Source organism: Myxine glutinosa, chromosome 4 (genome assembly GCF_964187855.1).
Source record: "Myxine glutinosa chromosome 4, kmMyxGlut1.1, whole genome shotgun sequence".
NCBI classification, from domain to species: Eukaryota; Metazoa; Chordata; class Myxini; order Myxiniformes; family Myxinidae; genus Myxine; species Myxine glutinosa.
Window position 1 is genome coordinate 11,443,585 of NC_136264.1, and position 23,376 is coordinate 11,466,960.

Sequence of the window (23,376 nt, forward strand, 5' to 3'; positions counted from 1 at the left end):
TGGCATTCAGGACCTCCATCCATTGTTGAGACAGCAGAATTTCCAGAGTCGAGTGACCTGGTCTGAATCCAAATTGATGATCACATATTAAGCCATTGGAGAAGAGGAAGAATTTGATGGGTGTCCATGATGGGTGTCCATTGTCCTTTTAGAAGTGATGATGGATTCCATGACTTTACTGATAATTGGGAGCAGGCTGATTTGTCTGTAGTTGCAAGGATCTGTTTTTGCAAGGATTTTATGATCATTGTTTATTGATTTTAATTATGCAATTAATCAATTAATTATTGTGCACCTCTACCTCCCAATACAGTCTCTATGAGCTGCACGGCGGTATTGCCGAAGGCACCCCGGCAATGCTGCGCTTGAGGATATTTAATTTTTGGCATGGGGCTGGTGTACTTTGAATGTATCTGTACTTGGTTTGTATCTTTTTCAGTTCCCGCCCCCCACCCTCCCCACCCCCCCCCCCCGTGCCCCCTCTTGGATCCCCCATGATCCAAAATCAAGAAAATCGAAGCCCGGGTGATTGTGTGGGTTGCTGCCATTGTATTCATGTGCCAAGTTTCAGAACAATCAGTCGGAGGGATAAGGGAGGAGGAGAAAAAATAGCAAAAAAGTTAACGGACAGACGGACATCACAACCCATTTTATGAGTTCATCTCTTTGAGATGAGATGACCTAATATTAATAATGAGCAAACACATTATTGAAATCTCCTTCACATGATTTCCTGCGCTTACCAACATGGCGGCCAAGTGGCGACACTGCGCTCTGTGTGTTATCAATAGCTTTGCTCCTTCTCGGTCTTTCCCAATTTCGAGCACTCCACGCACCTCGTCTTGGGTGTACCCCAAATCACGCAAACATTTAGGTTAAACATGGACTGACTTCGGGCTTGTGTTCCATTACCAATGAGCTTGTCGAGCTTTCGCCAAGTGATTTGAGCACGCTAACAAACGGGTGATATCAAGATATCGCTTGGCAAGCGATATCAAGCTGCTTGGTCACTGAAGACACCTCCGATTTCCGGATAAAACTCGTCGTTTTACCTCTGTGATTCGTGAAGCGATGCGCTTCTTCCTCTTCGTACGACTAGTGAAGTATTCTTCGTGGCGGTGAATTACAAAAGCGTTGTTCGCTGGTTTTAACAACTCTTCCTGAAGTCGATCCTGACAATTTCGGTCGCACCGCTGACATAAGCTCGAATAATTATAAATCAATCGTCGAAGGAAACTCCCGAAGAAATTAGGGAAGGAATCACTGTGAAGGAACAATAAGAACTGGCACAAGGGCGCGGGGCTGACACGTCACGCACGGTACGCAGCGCGACGTGGCACGGAGGAACCGCCCGCGATCGGGACTCATCGTCGCCGGCTCTCTGTACCGACCCGGTGCGCACACGACCCTCACCGACTCGTTGACTCCGGTGACCGGTAGGGCCGCCATGGGTCTGATGTTTTCCGCGCTATTCAGCCGGTTATTCGGCAAGAAGCAAATGCGCATTTTGATGGGTGAGTGGGCCTGAGTGGGCCACGCGTCCCGGTCGGGGCTTCTCTCCGTTCTTCCCTCCCCTCCTTATTTCCCTTTTCGTTCCTCGATTTCCGTTGTCGGTGTTTTGTGGACCTGAGCTCAACCGGAGTGTTTTTATCTGTCCACAGTGGGCCTCGACGCCGCAGGTAAAACCACGATCCTGTACAAGCTCAAGTTGGGGGAGATCGTCACGACCATTCCGACCATCGGTAAGGAGCGAAAAACTGCGACCGCTTCTCCAAGATTCTTGTCTTCCCGTGGGAAGTTGCGATCGCGATGCGACACGGAGACCCGTGTTGATTGTATCATTTTGTTTGTTTCTGACGTCAAGATCTCGGTCGTCATTCGTCTTTATTCACGAACTTTTTAATGATATCAATTTGGCAGAGGGTTGGGGTGGTTAGGAGTGCGTGGGTGGAGGGGGGGCGGTGTGGGTGGCTAGGAGTGCAGGGAGGGGGGTCGGTGTGGGTGGTTAGGAGTGCAGGGAGGGGGGGGGGTCGGTGTGGGTGGTTAGGAGTGGGGGGGGGGGTCGGTGTGAGTGGCTGATTGCAGGGGGGGGGGGGGGTTGGTGTGGGTGGCTGAGTGTGGGGTGAGAGGTTCGGTGTGGGTGGTTAGGAGTGCGGAGGGGGGTCGATGTGAGTGGCTAAGAGTGCGGGGGGGGCGGGAGTGATGGGGGTAACGAGGAGGGGTGGCTGGGATTGTGTGGAGGGTTGGTGAGGGTGGCTAGAAGTGCGGATTGGTTGGGGTGCCATGGAGTGCGCGGGGTGGGGGGGATAACAATGGGAGGGAGTGGGTGGCGAGGTTATTTTTCGTTGGGGGGGGTGGGGGAGGGGGGGAGAATACACTGAGGAAGCGAGTTTGTTGGAGAATTTGCTGAGGAATAGGGTTTGGGGAGAGGTAATGTGTAGAGTAAGAGGTTTTTTTTGGGGGGGAGAGGAGGGGTGATTTGCAGAGAGGAGGGTTGGTGGGAAGAATGTGAATGTGGAGGGGGGGGGGGGTGAATGAGAATCCATGTTGGAGGGTTGAGGGGAGTGGGGTGGTATGAGAGTGCAGCAAGGATTGGGGCAGGGGGGGATGCTGGCTGGTGGGTGTGTGAGGCATGTGTTGAGGATTTGGGGGGGTGGGTGGGGGGTGAGCGAAAGGTGAGTGTTATGAGGATTTGGTGGGTGTAGGTAGCTGCTGTGAGGAGTGTGGTGTGGTGGGTGGGAGGGAGGGGGGGCTGGTGAAGATGATGGGGTGTGGTGGGTGGGAGGGAGGGAGGGGGGGGCTGGTGAAGATGATGGGGTGTGGTGGTGGTGGGTGGGAGGGAGGGGGGGCTGGTGAAGATGATGGGGTGTGGTGGGTGTGTGTGTGGGTGGGTGGGAGGGAGGGGGGGGGCTGGTGAAGATGATGGGGTGTGGTGGAGAGGGAGAGAATGCAGTGGAGTCCCTATATACTAGGCGTAGCGGCAATTAGCAATTAGAATTTAGAAGCCATTTTGTTTCCATTGAGTGTGGTGCATCAAACCTGCACCCATTGTTTGTGAAGCCTAATGTGTCCGTTTTCTAATCGATCTGTCTTTCTCTGCACTCAAAAAGGGAGATTGTATTACTTAATGCTTTATTTTCGTTCTTCCAATGAGTCGGAATGAGCCATACAGTCCGGATTGATTTAACTTTAAAACATATTGCAGAAACCTTCCCATCAGACAGGGCAGGATTTGTAATTTGTTCATGCTGCCGGTGAGAGCTAACCAACTCTCCGTGAAGAAGGACACCGTGCGATCTTTTACATCCATCAACTAATATCGGCAGACGGGATGCCCGCCGTGACATCCATCCAAGGGACTAGGAGTGCGGAGGGGTTAGTGTGGGTGGCTATGAGTGCGGGTGGGGGGCGGAGGAGGGGTCGGTGTGGGTGGCTAGGAGTGTGTGGGGGAGTGTGGGGGGTAGGGAGGTCGGTGTGGGTGTTGAAAGTAAGGCTTCTTCTTTTTCTTCTTCTTCCTAATCGGCATCACAGTTAACTCAGGTACATTCCGCAGCATATATTCAACGAAAAGGTGAAATGATTGACATTTGTGATGGATTCTGATTTGGATGTAATTGCTTTTCCATTATATTTGCCCTCATTTCAAATACGTTAATGTTAATTTTTCTCTTTAGCAACGGCAGGTACTCCAGCTATAAACACTTTTATACTTTACTCGGGGTACAAATACAAATACAGCTTTGTCTGGGAGGTAACATTGGCTCTATGGTCGGAGCCTCATGCTGGGTGTGGGGGACCGGGGGAGGGGCGTAAATTCTCTATGTAAATGTATACCTTGTGGCGCCACACCTGATGATGGTGGCAGAGGGTATTACAATTTCCTTTTTTACCTGGGCAACACTGAGGTTAAAACACACTGCAGGGGTAAAAATTTTCTCCTTTTCATCCCCACTCCCCCAAAACGGAGGGGCCTGTCAAAGCCACCCCCCTCTCCCCCCAAAAAAGATGTACAGTCATACCCCGTTTTACGCCATTTCGACCTACGTCAAATCCGACTTTACGCCACTCTTCTAGAGTAAATTTCAGTTCAGCGAACGTCATTATGTGCGACTTTACGTCACTCCTACATCATCATCTCCTTTATCTCGAAGGAGGAGAAGACCATGCCAGGCTACAAAGTCGCGAAGGAGCGGCTAACGCTAATGCTTGGGGGTAAATGCACCGGCGACTTCAAGCTGAAGCCGCTCTTGGTGTATCTTGGTGTATCATGTCTGTGAGTATGAGGATGAGCTTTAGGCGCAAATGAGGAATTGAAGAGAGGATCTTTGGAATGAACTTGGTGAAATGAGGCAATGGTCTGGGATGACCGGAGAAAGTGTACGAGTGGTGTATTGAGGACATGTGTAATGGTGTTGAGTGATTGACTTGCATGGGGTGCAAGTGGATAAATGGAGAGAATACTTGGTGTGTGGGAATAAATGGTGTGTGGAGTGAGTAGTGTGGACTGAGTGGTGTGGAGTGCATGGTGCGAAGGAGTGGATGGGGGGAGGATGGACCCCTTCACGAATACCCGGGGAGGGTAGTTTAAAGTTAGGTAGAGGGAGTAGGTAAATTGTTTGGAAATTGACATCTGTGGTGCAGGGAGTAGCAAGTTGTTGTTGATGCATATCCTTGTAAAGAACCGATCGACGTGTGCATGTGCACATGTGCATGGATTTGCAAATGCCTGCCTGTACGTCGTCGTTTCTGCGTATATCGCATCGTCCAAAAATAAAGAAGCAAGCAACTTCGGCCGCTCGAGGAAAGACGGGGCACGCCTACGACTCGGAGGCGAGCGTCGATCCCCGGGGCGGCCGGGTTCACGGAACCCTGAGCTCGTTCGTTCGTCACAGATGACACGACACGACCACCGGTGAAACTGCTCGGACACGTTGGGTAAAGCATGCCGTGGTGAAGCGGGCCGCGGAGCCACTCGGCACACAAGCCAGCTCACTGTCGACACGTCCGTGCCGGTCACCCCGTTCGAGGAGAAGACCCGACCGATATAAAACGACGGAGGGACTCCCGACGGGGAGCGGCAAAGATTCAGGGGGAAGCCGCAGCCTCCTCTAGTTTTACGAATTACGGTGTTTGTCTTCATTTTAAGACATTACGCCCGGTTACGTCACGGCTTATGGAACCAATTAATGACGTAGGCCGGGGTATTACTGTACATGTATTTGTAGTATACCCCCTCCCTCTCGCATGCATCCCCCTTCCACTCCCCCGACTCCCTTCCTCACTCCCTCCTGCCTGAGTTATATCCGACTTCCGACTACAATGTAATTAAAGTGCCACAAATAAATGTACACAGTACCACAACTCTCCTGGTACAGAAACTAACTGAAGTCGGTTTTTGTCTCAGTGAGCATCTTTCTTTTCCTTCTCTGATCGATTGGTGCATCCAATGGCACAGCAACAATCCTGCCATTGAAAAAATAATGATTACCGTAAAACTTAGACTATAACGCGCACTTTTTTAAACCCAAAAATCTTTTTAAAGTTCGAGGTGCGTACTATACATAGGTTTAATTTTTTTGGTAAGTTTTTATTTTTTTTTGAGATTGAAACTATTGTCGAGGACGTCTTCGAAGTGACAATACGCGCAGAGAAAAAAATCAATACCGGTAATTGAATGGACGGAGGGACTGTGCCACTTCATAAAACGATCTCCCCATCCATGTGACGCCTTTCAGGTGACAATGTTTGGCAGCGTCTTCGCAAGTATGATGGCTTTCACACGCAACTCCGAAATGCTGACGTCGCCACCTTGTTGCCGACGATCTGTGACCCAATCGAGCAGTTTCCCCTCCAGCTCGGGATGGGCGGCCGCATGACCCCGTTTGGCCATTTTGCTTCGTGGGAGCGACTGCAGACGCTCCTTCTGTCGCCTCCATAGTCTGATGTTCACCTCAGATATTCCGTCGAATTCCCCGCCCTGCACCTCTGTTTCCGTGATCTTCAGCGTATCGAACATTTAGTTTTTGAGCCGCGGAGTATAATTGTCGTCGAGAACCCGTGGTTAATTGCGGTAAGAAAACTCGTGGAAATAGAATTCGCTGGTAAATCTTACGAACTGAATGAAGCTGTTAAAGAACACTTGGGTTTTATAATAAAATATAGACTATTATCAGCAACTTGAGTACCGCGTGATTGTCGTCCGACAATAGGCTACGGGTTACTTCGTTGGATTGCTATCCGACTTCCGCCGTTTATTTAATATGTGCTGCTATGTTTAAACCTTGTGCAATCACAACTGAACATCGTGATTCATACGGTTTACGACTGTCCTAAATTTAGTTCCTTGACCTGCCGTGATGTAGATAGCGCTGCTCTGTTCAACTATTACGAAATTGTGGTTGAGATGGACTTCGCCGTTTGACAGATGTAATGACATGTTTTACATCGATATTTTTTTCATTTGAGTGTGAAATGGGGGTGCGTATTATATATAGGTCTATCCATTTTTACACTGCGACAAAGGTCCACGGGGGTGCGCATATGCACAGGGGCGCGTTATAGTCGAAGTTTTACGGTAGGTATCTTGTGCTCATTCAATGAGCTATCGATGGAAACAAAATGGCGCTCATGGCCCATGTGACAATAAATTTTTGGGAAAAGCCATGTTGCTGCTGTATTTAGTGATTCTAGAATGCAGAGAGGAGAGTGGAATGGATTGTGTGGTGTTTGGGATGGAAGCAGAGCATGGTGAGGGGAAATGGAAAGTGGGAAAGAAAACATGGAAATGGAAAGTTGTGTATCGAGGATGGAGGGCATGTGGCTGCTGAGGTGTGTGGCAAGGATGTTGGGGTAGGGGCATGGGTGGCTCGTGGGAGGAGAGGATAATGAGGTGGCTGGCTGGTGGGGGAAAGGAGAGTAGTGAGGATTGGGAGGGAGGGAGAGTGGCAAGAGAAAGGAGTGTCATAACAATGGGCAGGAGATGATGGGAGGGGGAAGGGGTGGGGAAATAATGTGTAGGGAATGTCTGGTGAGTAGGATGGTGGGGGTGGGGGGGGTTGAGTGTGTGCTGAGGATTGGATGGGATTGGAGGGAGGGTGGGGAGTTGTCTGCCAAAGGCAGACAGGACGAGGTGGTGAATGGGGCAGGACGAGGTGGTTGAAGTGTGGCAAGAATGGGGGGGGGAAGGTGTATAAGTGGGTGAGGGGGAGTGTGGTGGGTGAGGATCATAAAAGGGGGTGGCAAGAATTGGGGTGGAGGGGGGAGGAAGGGATGGGGGTGGTGGTAGGAGTCTTTCATAGCCATTGGACATTTGTAAAATAGATTTTGTCATGACCAAAATAAATGTGGAATGGCTTTTAGAAATGGCAAATTCCACCAATCTTGTATGTTTTCAGCAACTGAACAGATTATAATGTGATTGTAATGGTGATCTTGTATGGTGTGGGGTGTCAGGCTTTAATGTGGAAACGGTGGAATACAAGAATATCTCCTTTACGGTTTGGGACGTTGGTGGACAGGACAAGATCCGTCCTCTCTGGCGGCATTACTTCCAGAATACGCAGGTAGTACAGAATCCCACCATCCATCCGAGACACAAAGCTTTGAAGCAATATTCATGTAACTATTTTGTCTTTTTTTTTTTTCATTTGAGAGCAATTGGGAAGTCGGTAGATTTCCTATATAGGAATGTCACGGACACACCACAGGTTTAATACAACACAGATCTTCAAAAACATCGACAAAGGTATCTGGCAATACTGGGCAACACAGTGTCGCTTCATGCCAGAAATATTGAGGGGGAGGGCAGTGGGGAGAGGAGTGAGTGAGAGGCAGAGGGGACAGAGGAGGAGGACAGTGGGGAAGGAGCGAGGCAGAGAGGTGGGGGAGGGGAGACCAAGAGAGACAGAGGTGGGGGCGAAAAAGAGAAGGTGAGGGTGGGTGGGGGAGAGAGGAAGGCGATTGAGGTGGAGGGGTGGGAGAGAAACTGAGGGTGGGAGGTGGGAGGGGGGCAGGATGATGATAAAGCTGAGATAGCTTGGGTTGGGGGTGGACCGGTGGAGGATACTGACATGGAGTGCTTTGAAACCATGAATGGGTGTCAAGAGGAACTTATTGACTTATGAACACATCCTCTGCAAAATGGATATCTTAGGATTCCCTGACCGGATATACGGCGACAGACTTCATGGGTGGTGTGGTAAAAATGTTTTTGGTTGAAGGCGCAGAGGAAATGTGGCTGTAGGTGCAAGAGGAGGCTGGGTGAACCAAGTGTTTAGGAGTGAGGAGGTTTTGGGAAATAAGCTTTGACAAAGAGTAAAGGGAGAGATTTTGATGATTAAGAAGAAGGAATGGGTTGTTCCTGATGTAATTTTAAAAAGTACAGCATTTTAAAATACATTTTGTAAGCATTTTTTAAAGGAAGAAACGTTTTATTCAGTGAATATTGTTTGAAGGAGTATTGAAAAGGAGATGGAGTAGGGAATGAAGGAGTAACTCGGCATGAGAGATGGTTCGTTTTTGATGACGTTGTTATTCCTTCGCTTTTTGAAACAAAATGGTGGGTTTTTTTTTAACCTGCTCCGTCTGTATGTTATGCTATCTCCTAAATGGTTGGCAGAAAATCACTACGAAACATGGGAGTTTTGATCACCACATGGCACGAAAGTGCAGGAACAGTCATTTGGTCACAAGGTGAAATGCCAAAAATTACAGCAATATTTTAAAATGGAACATTGCATATGCAATCCACATTGGGGGATGCATGCAATATGTAACATTTTTGGGATTTGACCCTGGCTCATGCCCCATAGGGTGGGGACTTAGGGTCACATGGGGTGAAAACGGAACTTTTTTTTTTTTTTTTTAACTCAAAATTTGATATTGGGTCATTCCTGGTGGAACTTTTTGTCATCTTTCAACTTTGCTTTAGGTGGGAAGCGTGTGGATTTGTGACAATGCGCCATCGACTTTGTTCTATCTATTTTTACATTCATCTCAAGCTCATTAGAGAGTGCAAAGGACATTCGTAGATGATAAATATATGTATATAGTAAATAGGATTTGTTCCTTGCTTCCCAGGAGGCATCCTGAACCATTGGTTTGGATGGGAATGGGAATCGGGCCAACCAAATATTTCAAAATATTGTCAATTTATTTACATCACTGAACCACACATGCGTCATTTATTTGTAGTTTTCTCCATACCCACTGACAGGCTCTCAAGTGATGGTCTAAATAAGAAATAAACTGCATTCATCTTAATGTTGAAGGTATTTTGTGATTATGTGCAGTCGATTATCATTCTGTTCATATTTGCTAATTTTGTAGCTGTTTCGCTTGCGTTTCTCCGTTTCAGGGTTTGATATTCGTAGTAGACAGCAATGATCGTGAGCGTGTGCAAGAAGCCCATGAAGAACTGCAAAAGATGGTATGTATGCATGCCTTGTGCAATTGGGTATCCCATTTGATGATGCAACATCTGGCGATTGGTTGTGCATGAAGATGGTCGGAAGTGTTTGTTGCGTACCATGTGGATTTTGACCAAACTGGGTTTCACTCATGACTTTTGTAACACTGATTCAAAACATTTAATACAGCTGAACACTTGTTTGTTCCTATGCAGCATGTGGTGTTGGGGGTTTTGCATCAGTTTTTGTAGCAGAGCAGCGATGTCGCTGACGCTGAAAGCTGTCGATCTAAAACTCCACTTTGTCGGCCAACAGTAGAGCGCATACCTCCGCCAGGCTGAACGGTTTACATTTTGTATCTGTTACGTGCTCCTCCCCAAACCCCCTGGTCACGGTGTACCTCCGAGCCCCGAGAGGAGTCGCGGCAGAAAAATGTGTTATTCTGTATGTCAAAGATCAATGGTGAAGCCACACCAATTGTTACCAACCAACAAATATTGTATTAAGATCACACAAGAATAACAACACAAAAACAATAGTAATCAATTGTACAACAAATACTATATCATTCCTATGATGGTGCCATCAGGTTCATACAATATAACTCACTGTGCTCCAAGTGAGTGAAAAGAAGAAGATTCCCAATGTCTCTATTCCGGCATCAAGCCAAAGTCGTATTCCGGCATCAAGCCAAAGTCGTATTCCGGCATCCAGCCAAAGTCGTATTCCGCTCCAGCGATCGTCAGAACGATGTCTAATCGAGACCAGAATCCCGTTCGGATGACAGCCACAGCCACGTGGCCAAAGCTGCGCAAAGGTGCCTTCAAGGTGACGGGTAAATCCAAAGGCGCCCTCCAGGCGACTGAGAAATCACACCCTCGGGTATGGACGTTTCACGGCTCCAAATCGGCGACCCGCAGATTTACCTTCAAAATCCACGTTACACACACCAGATAAACGTCTGAATGCGGTGAAAATGGCTGAAGCGAAGCAAAGAAACCTTGCGCGACGCGCAAAGCGCGTGAGTCAAAATGGCCGACGGCCTGTTCTCTAGGCGTAACTCTCGACGATGATTCTCCTCGGGATCCACTGCAAAACCTGATGCGCAGGTTGATCTGTCAGCGATAACAACTCTGTCGCAGGAATCCCTTTCCCGGGAAACCCGAAGTTCGCTAGTGATATCCGTTCGTCAACGTTTTGCTCCAGAACTCGAAGTAGCTCGGCTTTCTTGTCGAACTCACTCGCTCCGCCTTCTTTTTCCTCTTCCTACTTCATCATCGTTCGGTTCCGGTTTCATTTAAAACATTAACGTTTTTACCTTTTGGAAAATAGTAATATCTATTTCCCTTAAACGACAACAATAATAGTACATGGAATCAAAAATGTTTACAGTGGATGAAAACCACAACAACGGAATTGACGAATCCGTAACATATCCCACTGATGAGCCGGATCTACATTCGGGCCTGAACCAAAATCGAATAAATTTGTCCTCGTCACACACCCAACCTGTCCACCACGTTTCGTCCGAATTGGTTCATAACCTTTTGTTATATCGTGTTCTATTTCGGTTTTATCCCCATCACTCAATGTTGAAGAATTACTTGGAAAAATTGGAGTAACCAGATCAGTGTCTTTTTTTTTTTTTTTTTTTTTTTTTTGTATACAAGATCGAGGCTCGTGAAAGAGCGAACATTAATCACACAGAAAGACAAACAGACACATAAAACAAATAACATCGGGAGCGGTAGACAAGATGGGGAGAGAGGGGGAAGGACACAAACACAACATTTGAGAGCAGGGACCGAGAGACATGGAGACATCGAGAGATCTGTGGGAGGGAGAGGGCTTTGGGGGGGAGGCATGTGAAGGGGGGGAGGCATGTGAAGGGGGGGAGGCATGTGAAGGGGGGGGGGGGGTGGGAGAGGTATAAACATATGGACACTGCCAGGATTTCCAGGAAATAAGTTGGAATTTCAAACAAGGTGGATCTGGGGTGAATTAGTGGGGGTAGAAAAGATCAAGGTTATGGATGGGGGAAGATAAGAGATGGTGGTGAACAGCTGTTTTAAAGACCTGGAGGGAGGAGAGGGATTGAAGGGAGTGTGGGAGTTTGTTCCACAGGCGGGAGAAAAGAGGAATGAAAGAGTGAAGGTGAGCAGAGAGCCGAGATTTCGGCAGTTTAACCATCAGAGGGTTGCTGGCAGATCTTGTGCGACCTGTAGGAATATTTGGGGGACAGAGCACAGAGAGAGCTGGGGGAGCAAGGCCGGAGAGGAGTCGGTAGAAGACAGAAAGACCACCTACCTGCCTGCGGTGAGTGAGTGAAAGGCCCTCAGAGATAGCTTCATCGCGGGAGATTCCAATGATTTTGAAAGCTTTGGATTCAACAGCGTGAAGCCGAGCCAGGTGTGAGGCAGGAGCACCAGCCCATAGGGGAGAACAGTATTCCATTGAGCTGCGGATGAAAGCCTTGTATGTGGTGAGGAGCTCAGGTGTGCCGAGGAAGGACTTCGCACGACGGAGGATGCCCAGTCGGCGACTGGCTTTGGAGGCCAGCTTGGAAATGTGGTTTTCCCAAGAAAGATCATGGCAGATAGTGAGACCCAAAAGCTTGAGTGACAGAACTTCTTGGAGAGGATTGTTGAGAAAGTAGATGGGAGGGTTGTCCAGTCGATCTTTTCGGAGAGACATAGTAAGAGAGTGAGATTTGGCAGGATTGAAAGACATGTTCCACTTGTTTGACCAGTCTGTGATTTTGTCCAGGTCTTCAGAGAGTGAGGAGGCTGCAGACTGCCGATCTGAGGGAAGAGGAATGGAGCGGCAGAGAGTGGAGTCATCAGCAAAGAGATAGAGAGGATTTTCCAGAGAGTCAGAGAGATCATTGACCTCATGTCTTCACTAAAATCGAATCGTTTCATCCTCATCATGTACCCAACTTCGCTACCAAGCTTAATCCGAATCCGTCAACCTTTTGAGATATCCTGCACACAAGCAGGCAGGGGTGAATACATAACTTCCATCCATATCCAATGAGCAGAGGTAATGAGTGGGTTTATTATCTCCTCGCTTTTAGAAAAGAAAAAGGGTTGGGGGGGGGGGGGGGGGATTGTAATCGGCTCTGTATTGTTTGTCCGTTACGCTATCTCCTCCTAAACGGTTATGCCGAAATTCGCCAAACTAGGTAGTTATGATCACCACATGGCACGAGGGTGCAAGAGCGGCATAAATTTTGGCCTGCCCAATGGGACAGGATCAAAAGGTCAAATGTCTATTAATTACATATGATTGGACCATGGCTATGTCTATTACGGACTATTGGAATATACCTTTTAGACATGTAGATCTTGAGAGCCCTCACACCTTTTGGCCATTTTATACCTTCAGACCCCTAGGACGCCAATAAGCTTAAAACCCAATTAGAATCATAAGACACCATTGACCTGTCTGAGGCCCTTCTGAAATAACACTAGAGGTTCACCAGTCATAATCAACCCTCTCCCCCCCCCTCCCCCCCTCCCCATCCCCCCATTGGTCAACTACCTCAGTACTAAGATAAGAAGGTGCAAAATAGAAGTAATTGATGAAATTTTTATACTACTTCAAGTCCTCTTCAAATTTCAAGTTGATCAGATAAAAATTGAGGATTTTCGAAATTTGGCCTATGTTGACTTCAAAATACTTGGTGGTTGAATTCAGTGACCAGATATGCAAATCCTCTTAAAATTTCAGGTTAATTGGATGAAAATTGAGGATTTTAGACATTTGACAGTTGGTGGCCTTTGACCTATGTCGACCTATTGACCCTTTGACCCCAAAAACAATAGGCTTTTTGCTTATGACCAACTCTACCGTTTGAAGTTTTGTGAAGATCGGTTGAAAATTGTGACGCTGCATAAAACGGCAGTAAAATAACAACAAACAACAGGCATTTTAAGGCCATTTTCCCTGCTAGAGCGGGGGTTAGCCTTGCGGTCCCCATGACAATCTTCTCCATTTTGCCCTATTTTCTGCATCTCTCCTTGTTAACCCCCTTGCCCGCATTTCTTCTTCCACCATCTTTAGCCAAGTCTTTCTCGGTCTTCCCCGTCCTCTACTTCCTTATACATTCATTTCCATCACTCTTCTCAACCAGTCACTTTCATCCTTCCTCAACACATGACCAAACCATCTCAACCTGTTCCTCTTCACAGCATCAATCACAGGCTCTATTCCCATCATCTATCGCAATTCATCATTTGTCTTCCTCTCTCTCAACGATACTCCGCACATCCACCGAACCATTCGCATTTCCACCCTTTCCAACCTTCGTTGCTGCTCTACGTTCATTACCCATGTCTCGCTCCCATAAATCATAACATTTCTCACACGTGCAGCATACACCTTTCCCTTCAGCTTCAACGACAATCCCCCTCCTCGTCAGCACGCCACTCAGTTCAAAAACAGCAGTAAAATCCAGAATTAATTTACTTATAGGACTTTAAAACTCTTTCAATGTTTACTTAAATTAAATTATATACAGGTACTTGAACACTGTTGAACACAAGTCGCCTTAATACTTCCAAGAACCTCCAGTTTTGCAGTACTTGGACATGTTCAATCGGTTGGCAATACTAGCGAACGTTCTCTCCAGTCTTCATGGACTTCCAGGTTTGTTCCATCGTCAACACATGGGAGACGCTTTGCCATGACTCCTCACGTGAACGGGCATGGCTGCCCTGCACGCACGCTACGAGCATGCGTCTTGCTCAACAAGCTGTTCCAAGCCACGTGGCCTGAATCTCTCTGAGAATGATGGAATTGAGTGTGGCCGCGGAGGGATGCTGGGACGATGACTGAGGCGCACGCAGGCTGGCTAGCACTCGGCATGAGCTCACCATCGGGAATCCGGGTGCTGGAGCGGACGTACTCGGTCTCGTATTGATGTGCTGGAGTGCACAGTCTGGGGTTCTGAGCTGGGAGCTCCTGCGCCTCCAGGTCCATCCAACGGCCTGTTTGCAAGGTATCGACGCACAAACGGCAACAGTGCTCACTCTGCGCTCCGTACTCGCCATGGTTGTTCGCAGGGACCGCTCGATGTTTGCCAAAGTGGTGCAGGTGATCTCATCGCTGCTGTCGGTGCTCCGTGTGCCCTGGCTGAGCGATCCTTGAGCCGAGTTGACTCCGAGCTTGGACTCGTCTCACAGGGAGATTTTAAAAGTAGATTTAGTTTTTTTAATGGGTGCAGTACTACATAAATGTACCTTGTGAAACCCATCCATGAAAACTATCATCATGGGGCCAATGGCCCTACAACGATCAATATTGTTGATGATTATTATGATCTATAAATCTATAGGCTTGTGTGTAAGACTGCTTCAAAATTGCTAAAATTGTTAATTTCTTTTAATGACCTTTAAAATCGTTATTTTATTAAAATTGAAGTACATTATATACTTGAACACTGTGCGGGGTATCGTGTTCTATGAACTCCAATTTTTTGAGATTCTTCACCGTTGAGAGATGGGGCCAAAAACTACAAGTACCATGGCATGACAAGTACCAAGTTGTGGACAGATTATGACAACTTGGTGGACGAGTTAGGTCGGTCACAAGAACGAGCCGTTTAGATTTTGGTTCAGGTCCGAATCCAGATCCGGCCTATCCGTGGGATACATACACCCCCGGAAATGATGGTTTGCGCCCAACAGGATCCGTACTCTCAAAGCAAGGACATCGCACCACCTCACAAATGCAATTTCAAAGACAGGTGAGCATGCGACTGTGGTCACCCAGGTCAGATCATCTCATCACGTTGTGAACGAGTGTTATGGAAATTTGGGGCGATCCACCTAGCAGACAGTGCTGGGACTTGGCTGTCCAACCTCGATTTGGATACGTGAGCTGTAATTTGTCATATGCAAGAAAGAAATAAAGAAAAAAAGTGTGATACAAAACAAACTGTTCATCCTGGCGAAGATGTGAGCTTTACCGAGTGTTGTTGTGGTTGCCAGTGTTTACCCAAAACTTGAGGAACCGTAACTGTTATCATGATCCATTTGGTTTTGGTTAAACCCATCTTGCAGATTTAGGGGAAACGTATGTTCTCTAACTTTAAAAACTTTTTCCTGATTTCCAGCTCATTTCATCGTCACAGGTCGTATTCTGATTATTCTTGTTTTCAGAAAGTTGCAAGTGTGGGGGATTCAAAACAGGTGAATATCTGGCATGAGATCAGTGTTGCAAGCAGGGTAGGATAGAATGTCCCAGGCCATTCTTCTTCACCTCGACTTCCATTTTGGTCGTGTGTGGCTGGGTATTCTCATCGTATAATAAACTTTCATTATTGTTTTTTTGCAGTGCAGGGATTTTTCTTCCTTTCCCCCTTAAGAAAATTTGGTCTCACCTTGTGTATTTGGACTTGATAATGTGTGGCACTGTTAACTGCAAAGCTGATTCATGCTGCACCCTTCAAGGATCCAAAACACGGTGACCTGACTTTGCCATTTGATTCCTGCAAATATTCATTACACCATCTTGATAAGCATACAGGGATTTAGACACAAAGTGTTAAAAGGGAAGTAAGTAATTCCATGATTACCTTTGCCACCAAAGGTGAATGGAGGTTATGTTCTCACCCCTGTCTGTCTGTTTGTGAACTAGATATCTCAAGAAGTTGTGGACGGATGCGGACAAAATTTGGTGGAAAGGTTGGGTACGTGACGAGGCCTTAATAATTAGATTAGTCAGGTTCACCATGTTAACAAATATAATTTGTTCAAAATTTTAGGAGATGAGCAAACCTGTACATTTTTGGAATCAGAGCCTGGAGAATCCGAAAAGCAATGTTGGCATTTGCACAGACACAGATTTTGGATTTTCAAAATGGCCGCCATAAAATACATATTTTGTGCGATCTCGGCTTCTAGTCGACCTAGAAACTTAATTAGATATGCTAATCCTAAGTTTTCTGGGTCAAGGAATTCTATAAAGGCCTAAAAATAGTGCTCGGGATTATAGAAAAGCAACAAACAAAGGTAATTGAAAACCATTGTCTTTATATTTGTGATATAACTGTATTACATAATACATGATATTGCAAGTCCTTTGAAGTTATAGGTATGGGTTTATAAAGCAAGAAAGCAGCCTTGTTAGTATCAGATTAAACTACAAGTCCTATACACAGGATCTACTCGGTCTATACCGTTCAGGAATATGCTTTTACAGATCTTCATCACTGTCCTGAGTGTCATTTTCGCAAAGGTGTCTACGCAAATGTAAACATTAATTTTTGGATTCCTCATGCTCTGAATATTCCAAAAATGTATAGTTTTGCTAATCTCCAAAAATTTTGGCCGAAAAAAACATAGTGAACTAAAAACATAGTGACTAGATGTTGGTGAAGATTCGAATGTGGATTGGAGAATTTAAAAAATGATTCTTCACCATTGAGTGATAGGTCCAAAAACGATACATGACACATTTCAAAGAATTATGGACGAGTTGTGACTAAACTTGGGGGGGGGGGGGGGGGGGGTTGGTTAGGCGACAAGAACAAGCCGATTAGATTTTGGTTCAGGTCTGAATCCAGATGTGGCCTATCGGTAGGATACAAAACAACCTGTTCAGCCTGGTGGAGGTGTGCGCTCCACCGAGTGCTGTTCTAGTTTACATTTGCATTCATCGAGGAATGTTGAAAATGCTACAAGTTTGCGATGTCCATGTGCACGTCTGACCAAAGTTTCCATCGTTTTCCTGTTTAATATGGCAGCACACCCGTTCTCTCCTTTGTTTGCAGCTCCAAGAGGACGAGCTGAGGGACGCGGTATTGCTGGTGTTTGCAAACAAACAGGACCTGCCCAACGCACTCGCAACAGCTGAACTCACCACAGCGTTGAACCTAAACAGTATGCGCGCACGCACTGTGAGTATACGGGTCAAAACGGATCCATGTGCTTTCAGTATCTTTCCTTCGTGTGCCGTTGTCCCGGGTGCTTGGATCGTAAATGCGGCCTGGTGGTTAAAACTGTCGAAGCGAGCTGAAATGTGTGGAGTGAATGTGCAAACATCTAATGCTACTACCCTCTTTTTGGCAGTGGTTCATACAAGCAGCGTGCGCCACGCAAGGTAACGGCTTGTACGAAGGCCTAGATTGGCTTTCTCAAGAACTCTCCAAAAACTAGTGTGGAACGTGAACCGTAGCTCTCCCACCCCCTTCCTCCGATTCCACTGCGAGTGCTATCAACCACCTACCATTTGCCATCTCGAGAACCCGTCCAACAAAAATGATTTTGCCGTTTTTTTCTTTTTTCTTTTTCCTAGCATGGCAAAAAGAACGGAAACCCCTAACGTCCCAACTGTTGTGCTTGTGAAGGTTTATCACATTTTCTGCATGCACTTGGGAGGGGTGGACAAACTAAGCAGCATCGAGAACTGCATTAAAAAACACAAAACAAACTTGCTTTGTATCGGCAGCAATCATACCTTCCTTTTTCACAAAGACCAGAGCTTAAGATTAATTGCCCCAGACGCCAAGTGGTGAACAACTTTTTTCTGTTAAGCTCAAGTGATGTTAGTATGAGTCGGGGCAGCGTCGATGGTGCGTTAACCGGAAATAAACAACAAAATGCATTTTTTTCTTCTTTTTGTTGTTCGTCTTGATTCGGTGATGGGTGTGTGAAGGCCTTTACTCGGTGCATGATTAAACCCTTGGCTTTACCTTTACAGGCTAACATGAGAATAAGATAGTCGGGGAGAGGGCTCGGTGGAAAACGAAGCGATGTGCGATTCGATGACGAGCTTGGCCCTGACGGTTTTGGGGACGCAGGGAATGCAGTCGGAGGCTGAGATTGCCATAGCCGACTCGTTTATCTCGTTCGTCTGGCTGGAACAAAATAATTGATGTTTTAAAAACGAATGCTTGGCTTCTTTTTCTTTTTTTCTCCTGTGATTTGTAAACTACAATCGTCTGCCAGGAACATTGGGGTAGCAGCGAGCTGGACTAACTAACCATGCAGCACATGCACTAGTCATTCCCACTTTAGCCAAGGTACTGATTGTTCACATTTGAAACTGATATGGTTTGGTGGTTCATCAGCAGAGGAAGTTTATTAAATACAATATTTATATCTGGTTTTCTGACTCGTTTATTTCTTGTTTAGCAAATGCAAAATAGTAAAAACTTATCACCAGGTTGCCCCAAGAGGCTCATTTAAATGAATCCAAATATTTCCATGGTGAGCCACTGGAAGAGGCCTCACGACCAGCCATGACCTCTCCTTGACTGACCATATCAGATCTGGCATCCATCATTCCAAATCATTTCTTGATGAACTGGAACTACAAACAGCCGAAAAGGCCTTTGTCCATCATTCAAAAGAGTTGTGCTCCACAATGAACGGGTGCCCCAGTACATATTTTTCCTGGAGTTTCAAGCTTCCATTATTGAGCCGAAAGCACAAGGCCTGTTGCTCTCACCTGGCAGAAAGGCCATTGCCTATTTTGTATTGCCCCTCCTGCAGCCTCGCTCCCTCTGCTCTTGGGCTCCTGCAGAATGCACGTGTTCTCAGTAACCCCCAAAATCCAGGATTCCTGTGCATTTCCACTCGTTTTCCTCTTTTCCCATGTTTGTGGAACTACTTCCAACCACATTTTCCCCTGTTTTCTGCTGTATCTTTATTTTAGTCTCAACCCCAAGGGGATGTGGGACTGTTTTGCTTTAAAAAGTTTTCTTTGCAACCACTTGTCCAATCAATGCAAAACCTTAAACATAGGAGGATCTGTCTATGGAAAATATTTTATTGCTAACTTGGAAGGCATAGGTCACATGGTATGCCAGCCATATTGGGTTAAAGGGGGGGAGGGGAGGGGGGGAATCGACATTTTCTCTGAAACCACAAAATGAAAACAATTGGGATATATCGAGTGATGTCACAAGTGGTATTCCATCCATAATTGGTTGAATTGAAATTATCCGAAAAATTAAACTTCATATATTGTATCTAATCCATGACCTGGTGTTGGGTTAGCGGTTAGGGTGCTGGCTTGGGATCCGAGAATCCTGGGTTTGAATCCCGGTCGATCGCTGAATTACCCCCACAGGGGTTTACTCAGCCTGTCATCCTTCCGAGGTCGGCAAATTGAGCACCAGCTCACAGATGAATGATCCCTAGGGTGCTCCAAAAAACATCGATCGCTCCGATTTTGATGCTCTACTGGATTATTGTTCGAAATGGTCAAAAACATTCACCCACCAAATATTTGTGCTCAATTCCATCTAGAAACTCATACACACTTCAATTGAAATATGGCGTTTTTCACCAAATTTGGCTAAATGAGAACAATCCAATAGCAACCTAGGTGGAAAAAGTACATGCGCTATTGTACGAAGCCATTTTGTGGTTCATGACTTTTTGCATGCGCTTGCACCTGTGAGTGTGAAATCATCATGGTCGAAACATGTTTGACAATGCTTGAAACATGTTCATACATGTCTGACTCATGTTTCGACCATGAGGACTTCACAGGGGTATGTACCATCAATGACATTATTTAGGAAAAAAATATTTCTAAAGTCTTTAAGTCATTAAAATTGACCAAAATGACAAATTTATATGTTGTGTGTATATGAGTTTATAGATGACTCAGATGCAAAATATTTTTTGGGTGAATGATTTAGACCATTTCTAACAATAATCCCATAGAGCATCAAAATCCAGATAAAAGTGATTTTTTTTGCATTTTTGGACCACCCTAATGATCCCGGTGTGTACCACAAACAGATAGGGAATCAAGGCAGACACAAAACAGATATGAAATCAAGGCAGACACAAAACAGATTTGTTAGTCACAAACATACAGGGAATCAAGGCAGACACAAAACAGATTTGTTAGTCACAAACATACAGGGAATCAAGGCAGACACAAAACAGATTTGTTAGTCACAAACATACAGGGAATCAAGGCAGACACAAAACAGATTTGTTAGTCACAAACATACAGGGAATCAAGGCAGACACAAAACACATTTGTTAGTCACAAACATACAGGGAATCAAGGCAGACACAAAACACTTTTGTTCGTCACAAACATACAGGGAATCAAGGCAGACACAAAACACATTTGTTAGTCACAAACATACAGGGAATCAAGGCAGACACAAAACACATTTGTTAGTCACAAACATACAGGGAATCAAGGCAGACACAAAACACATTTGTTAGTCACAAACATACAGGGAATCAAGGCAGACACAAAACACATTTGTTAGTCACAAACATACAGGGAATCAAGGCAGACACAAAACACATTTGTTAGTCACAAACATACAGGGAATCGAGGCAGACACAAAACACATTTGTTAGTCACAAACATACAGGGAATCAAGGCAGACACAAAACAGATTTGTTAGTCACAAACATACAGGGAATCAAGGCAGACACAAAACAGATTTGTTAGTCACAAACATACAGGGAATCAAGGCAGACACAAAACAGATTTGTTAGTCACAAACATACAGGGAATCAAGGCAGACACAAAACAGATTTGTTAGTCACAAACATACAGGGAATCAAGGCAGACACAAAACACATTTGTTAGTCACAAACATACAGGGAATCAAGGCAGACACAAAACACATTTGTTAGTCACAAACATACAGGGAATCAAGGCAGACACAAAACAGATTTGTTAGTCACAAACATACAGGGAATCAAGGCAGACACAAAACACATTTGTTAGTCACAAACATACAGGGAATCAAGGCAGACACAAAACAGATTTGTTAGTCACAAACATACAGGGAATCAAGGCAGACACAAAACACATTTGTTAGTCACAAACATACAGGGAATCAAGGCAGACACAAAACACATTTGTTAGTCACAAACATACAGGGAATCAAGGCAGACACAAAACAGATTTGTTCGTCACAAACATACAGGGAATCAAGGCAGACACAAAACACATTTGTTAGTCACAAACATACAGGGAATCAAGGCAGACACAAAACACATTTGTTAGTCACAAACATACAGGGAATCAAGGCAGACACAAAACACATTTGTTAGTCACAAACATACAGGGAATCAAGGCAGACACAAAACACATTTGTTAGTCACAAACATACAGGGAATCAAGGCAGACACAAAACACATTTGTTAGTCACAAACATACAGGGAATCGAGGCAGACACAAAACACATTTGTTAGTCACAAACATACAGGGAATCAAGGCAGACACAAAACACATTTGTTAGTCACAAACATACAGGGAATCAAGGCAGACACAAAACAGATTTGTTAGTCACAAACATACAGGGAATCAAGGCAGACACAAAACACATTTGTTAGTCACAAACATACAGGGAATCAAGGCAGACACAAAACAGATTTGTTAGTCACAAACATACAGGGAATCAAGGCAAACACAAAACAGATTTGTTAGTCACAAACATACAGGGAATCAAGGCAGACACAAAACACATTTGTTAGTCACAAACATACAGGGAATCAAGGCAGACACAAAACACATTTGTTAGTCACAAACATACAGGGAATCAAGGCAGACACAAAACAGATTTGTTAGTCACAAACATACAGGGAATCGAGGCAGACACAAAACACATTTGTTAGTCACAAACATACAGGGAATCAAGGCAGACACAAAACACATTTGTTAGTCACAAACATACAGGGAATCGAGGCAGACACAAAACACATTTGTTAGTCACAAACATACAGGGAATCAAGGCAGACACAAAACACATTTGTTAGTCACAAACATACAGGGAATCGAGGCAGACACAAAACACATTTGTTAGTCACAAACATACAGGGAATCAAGGCAGACACAAAACAGATTTGTTAGTCACAAACATACAGGGAATCAAGGCAGACACAAAACAGATTTGTTAGTCACAAACATACAGGGAATCAAGGCAGACACAAAACACATTTGTTAGTCACAAACATACAGGGAATCGAGGCAGACACAAAACACATTTGTTAGTCACAAACATACAGGGAATCAAGGCAGACACAAAACAGATTTGTTAGTCACAAACATACAGGGAATCAAGGCAGACACAAAACAGATTTGTTAGTCACAAACATACAGGGAATCAAGGCAGACACAAAACACATTTGTTAGTCACAAACATACAGGGAATCAAGGCAGACACAAAACAGATTTGTTAGTCACAAACATACAGGGAATCAAGGCAGACACAAAACACATTTGTTAGTCACAAACATACAGGGAATCAAGGCAGACACAAAACACATTTGTTAGTCACAAACATACAGGGAATCAAGGCAGACACAAAACACATTTGTTAGTCACAAACATACAGGGAATCAAGGCAGACACAAAACACATTTGTTAGTCACAAACATACAGGGAATCGAGGCAGACACAAAACACATTTGTTAGTCACAAACATACAGGGAATCGAGGCAGACACAAAACACATTTGTTAGTCACAAACATACAGGGAATCGAGGCAGACACAAAACACATTTGTTAGTCACAAACATACAGGGAATCAAGGCAGACACAAAACACATTTGTTAGTCACAAACATACAGGGAATCGAGGCAGACACAAAACACATTTGTTAGTCACAAACATACAGGGAATCGAGGCAGACACAAAACACATTTGTTAGTCACAAACATACAGGGAATCGAGGCAGACACAAAACACATTTGTTAGTCACAAACATACAGGGAATCAAGGCAGACACAAAACACATTTGTTAGTCACAAACATACAGGGAATCAAGGCAGACACAAAACACATTTGTTAGTCACAAACATACAGGGAATCGAGGCAGACACAAAACACATTTGTTAGTCACAAACATACAGGGAATCGAGGCAGACACAAAACACATTTGTTAGTCACAAACATACAGGGAATCGAGGCAGACACAAAACACATTTGTTAGTCACAAACATACAGGGAATCAAGGCAGACACAAAACACATTT

The 23,376-nt window shown here is 45.2% G+C and overlaps 1 protein-coding gene across 1 annotated transcript; it reads left to right on the forward strand.

Annotated features, from left to right (window-relative positions):
* The first annotated feature begins 703 nt into the window (after positions 1-703).
* On the forward strand, positions 704-18,514 carry LOC137424427 (ADP-ribosylation factor 4). Its single transcript, XM_068111868.2, has 6 exons — positions 704-1,514; positions 1,662-1,742; positions 7,453-7,562; positions 9,356-9,427; positions 17,185-17,310; positions 17,483-18,514. Exons 1-6 carry the CDS (start codon positions 1,448-1,450, stop codon positions 17,567-17,569), a joined length of 543 nt encoding a protein of 180 aa, XP_067967969.2. The 5' UTR covers positions 704-1,447; the 3' UTR covers positions 17,570-18,514.
* Positions 18,515-23,376: the final 4,862 nt, after the last annotated feature.

Bases quoted from the DNA above. Each gene is read 5' to 3' on its own strand.
- LOC137424427 (XM_068111868.2), top strand. From the start codon at position 1,448: ATGGGTCTGATGTTTTCCGCGCTATTCAGCCGGTTATTCGGCAAGAAG. The intron at 1,743-7,452 runs GTAAGGAGCGAA...GTGGGGTGTCAG, and splicing joins CACGACCATTCCGACCATCG to GCTTTAATGTGGAAACGGTG. The intron at 7,563-9,355 runs GTAGTACAGAAT...TCTCCGTTTCAG, and splicing joins ATTACTTCCAGAATACGCAG to GGTTTGATATTCGTAGTAGA.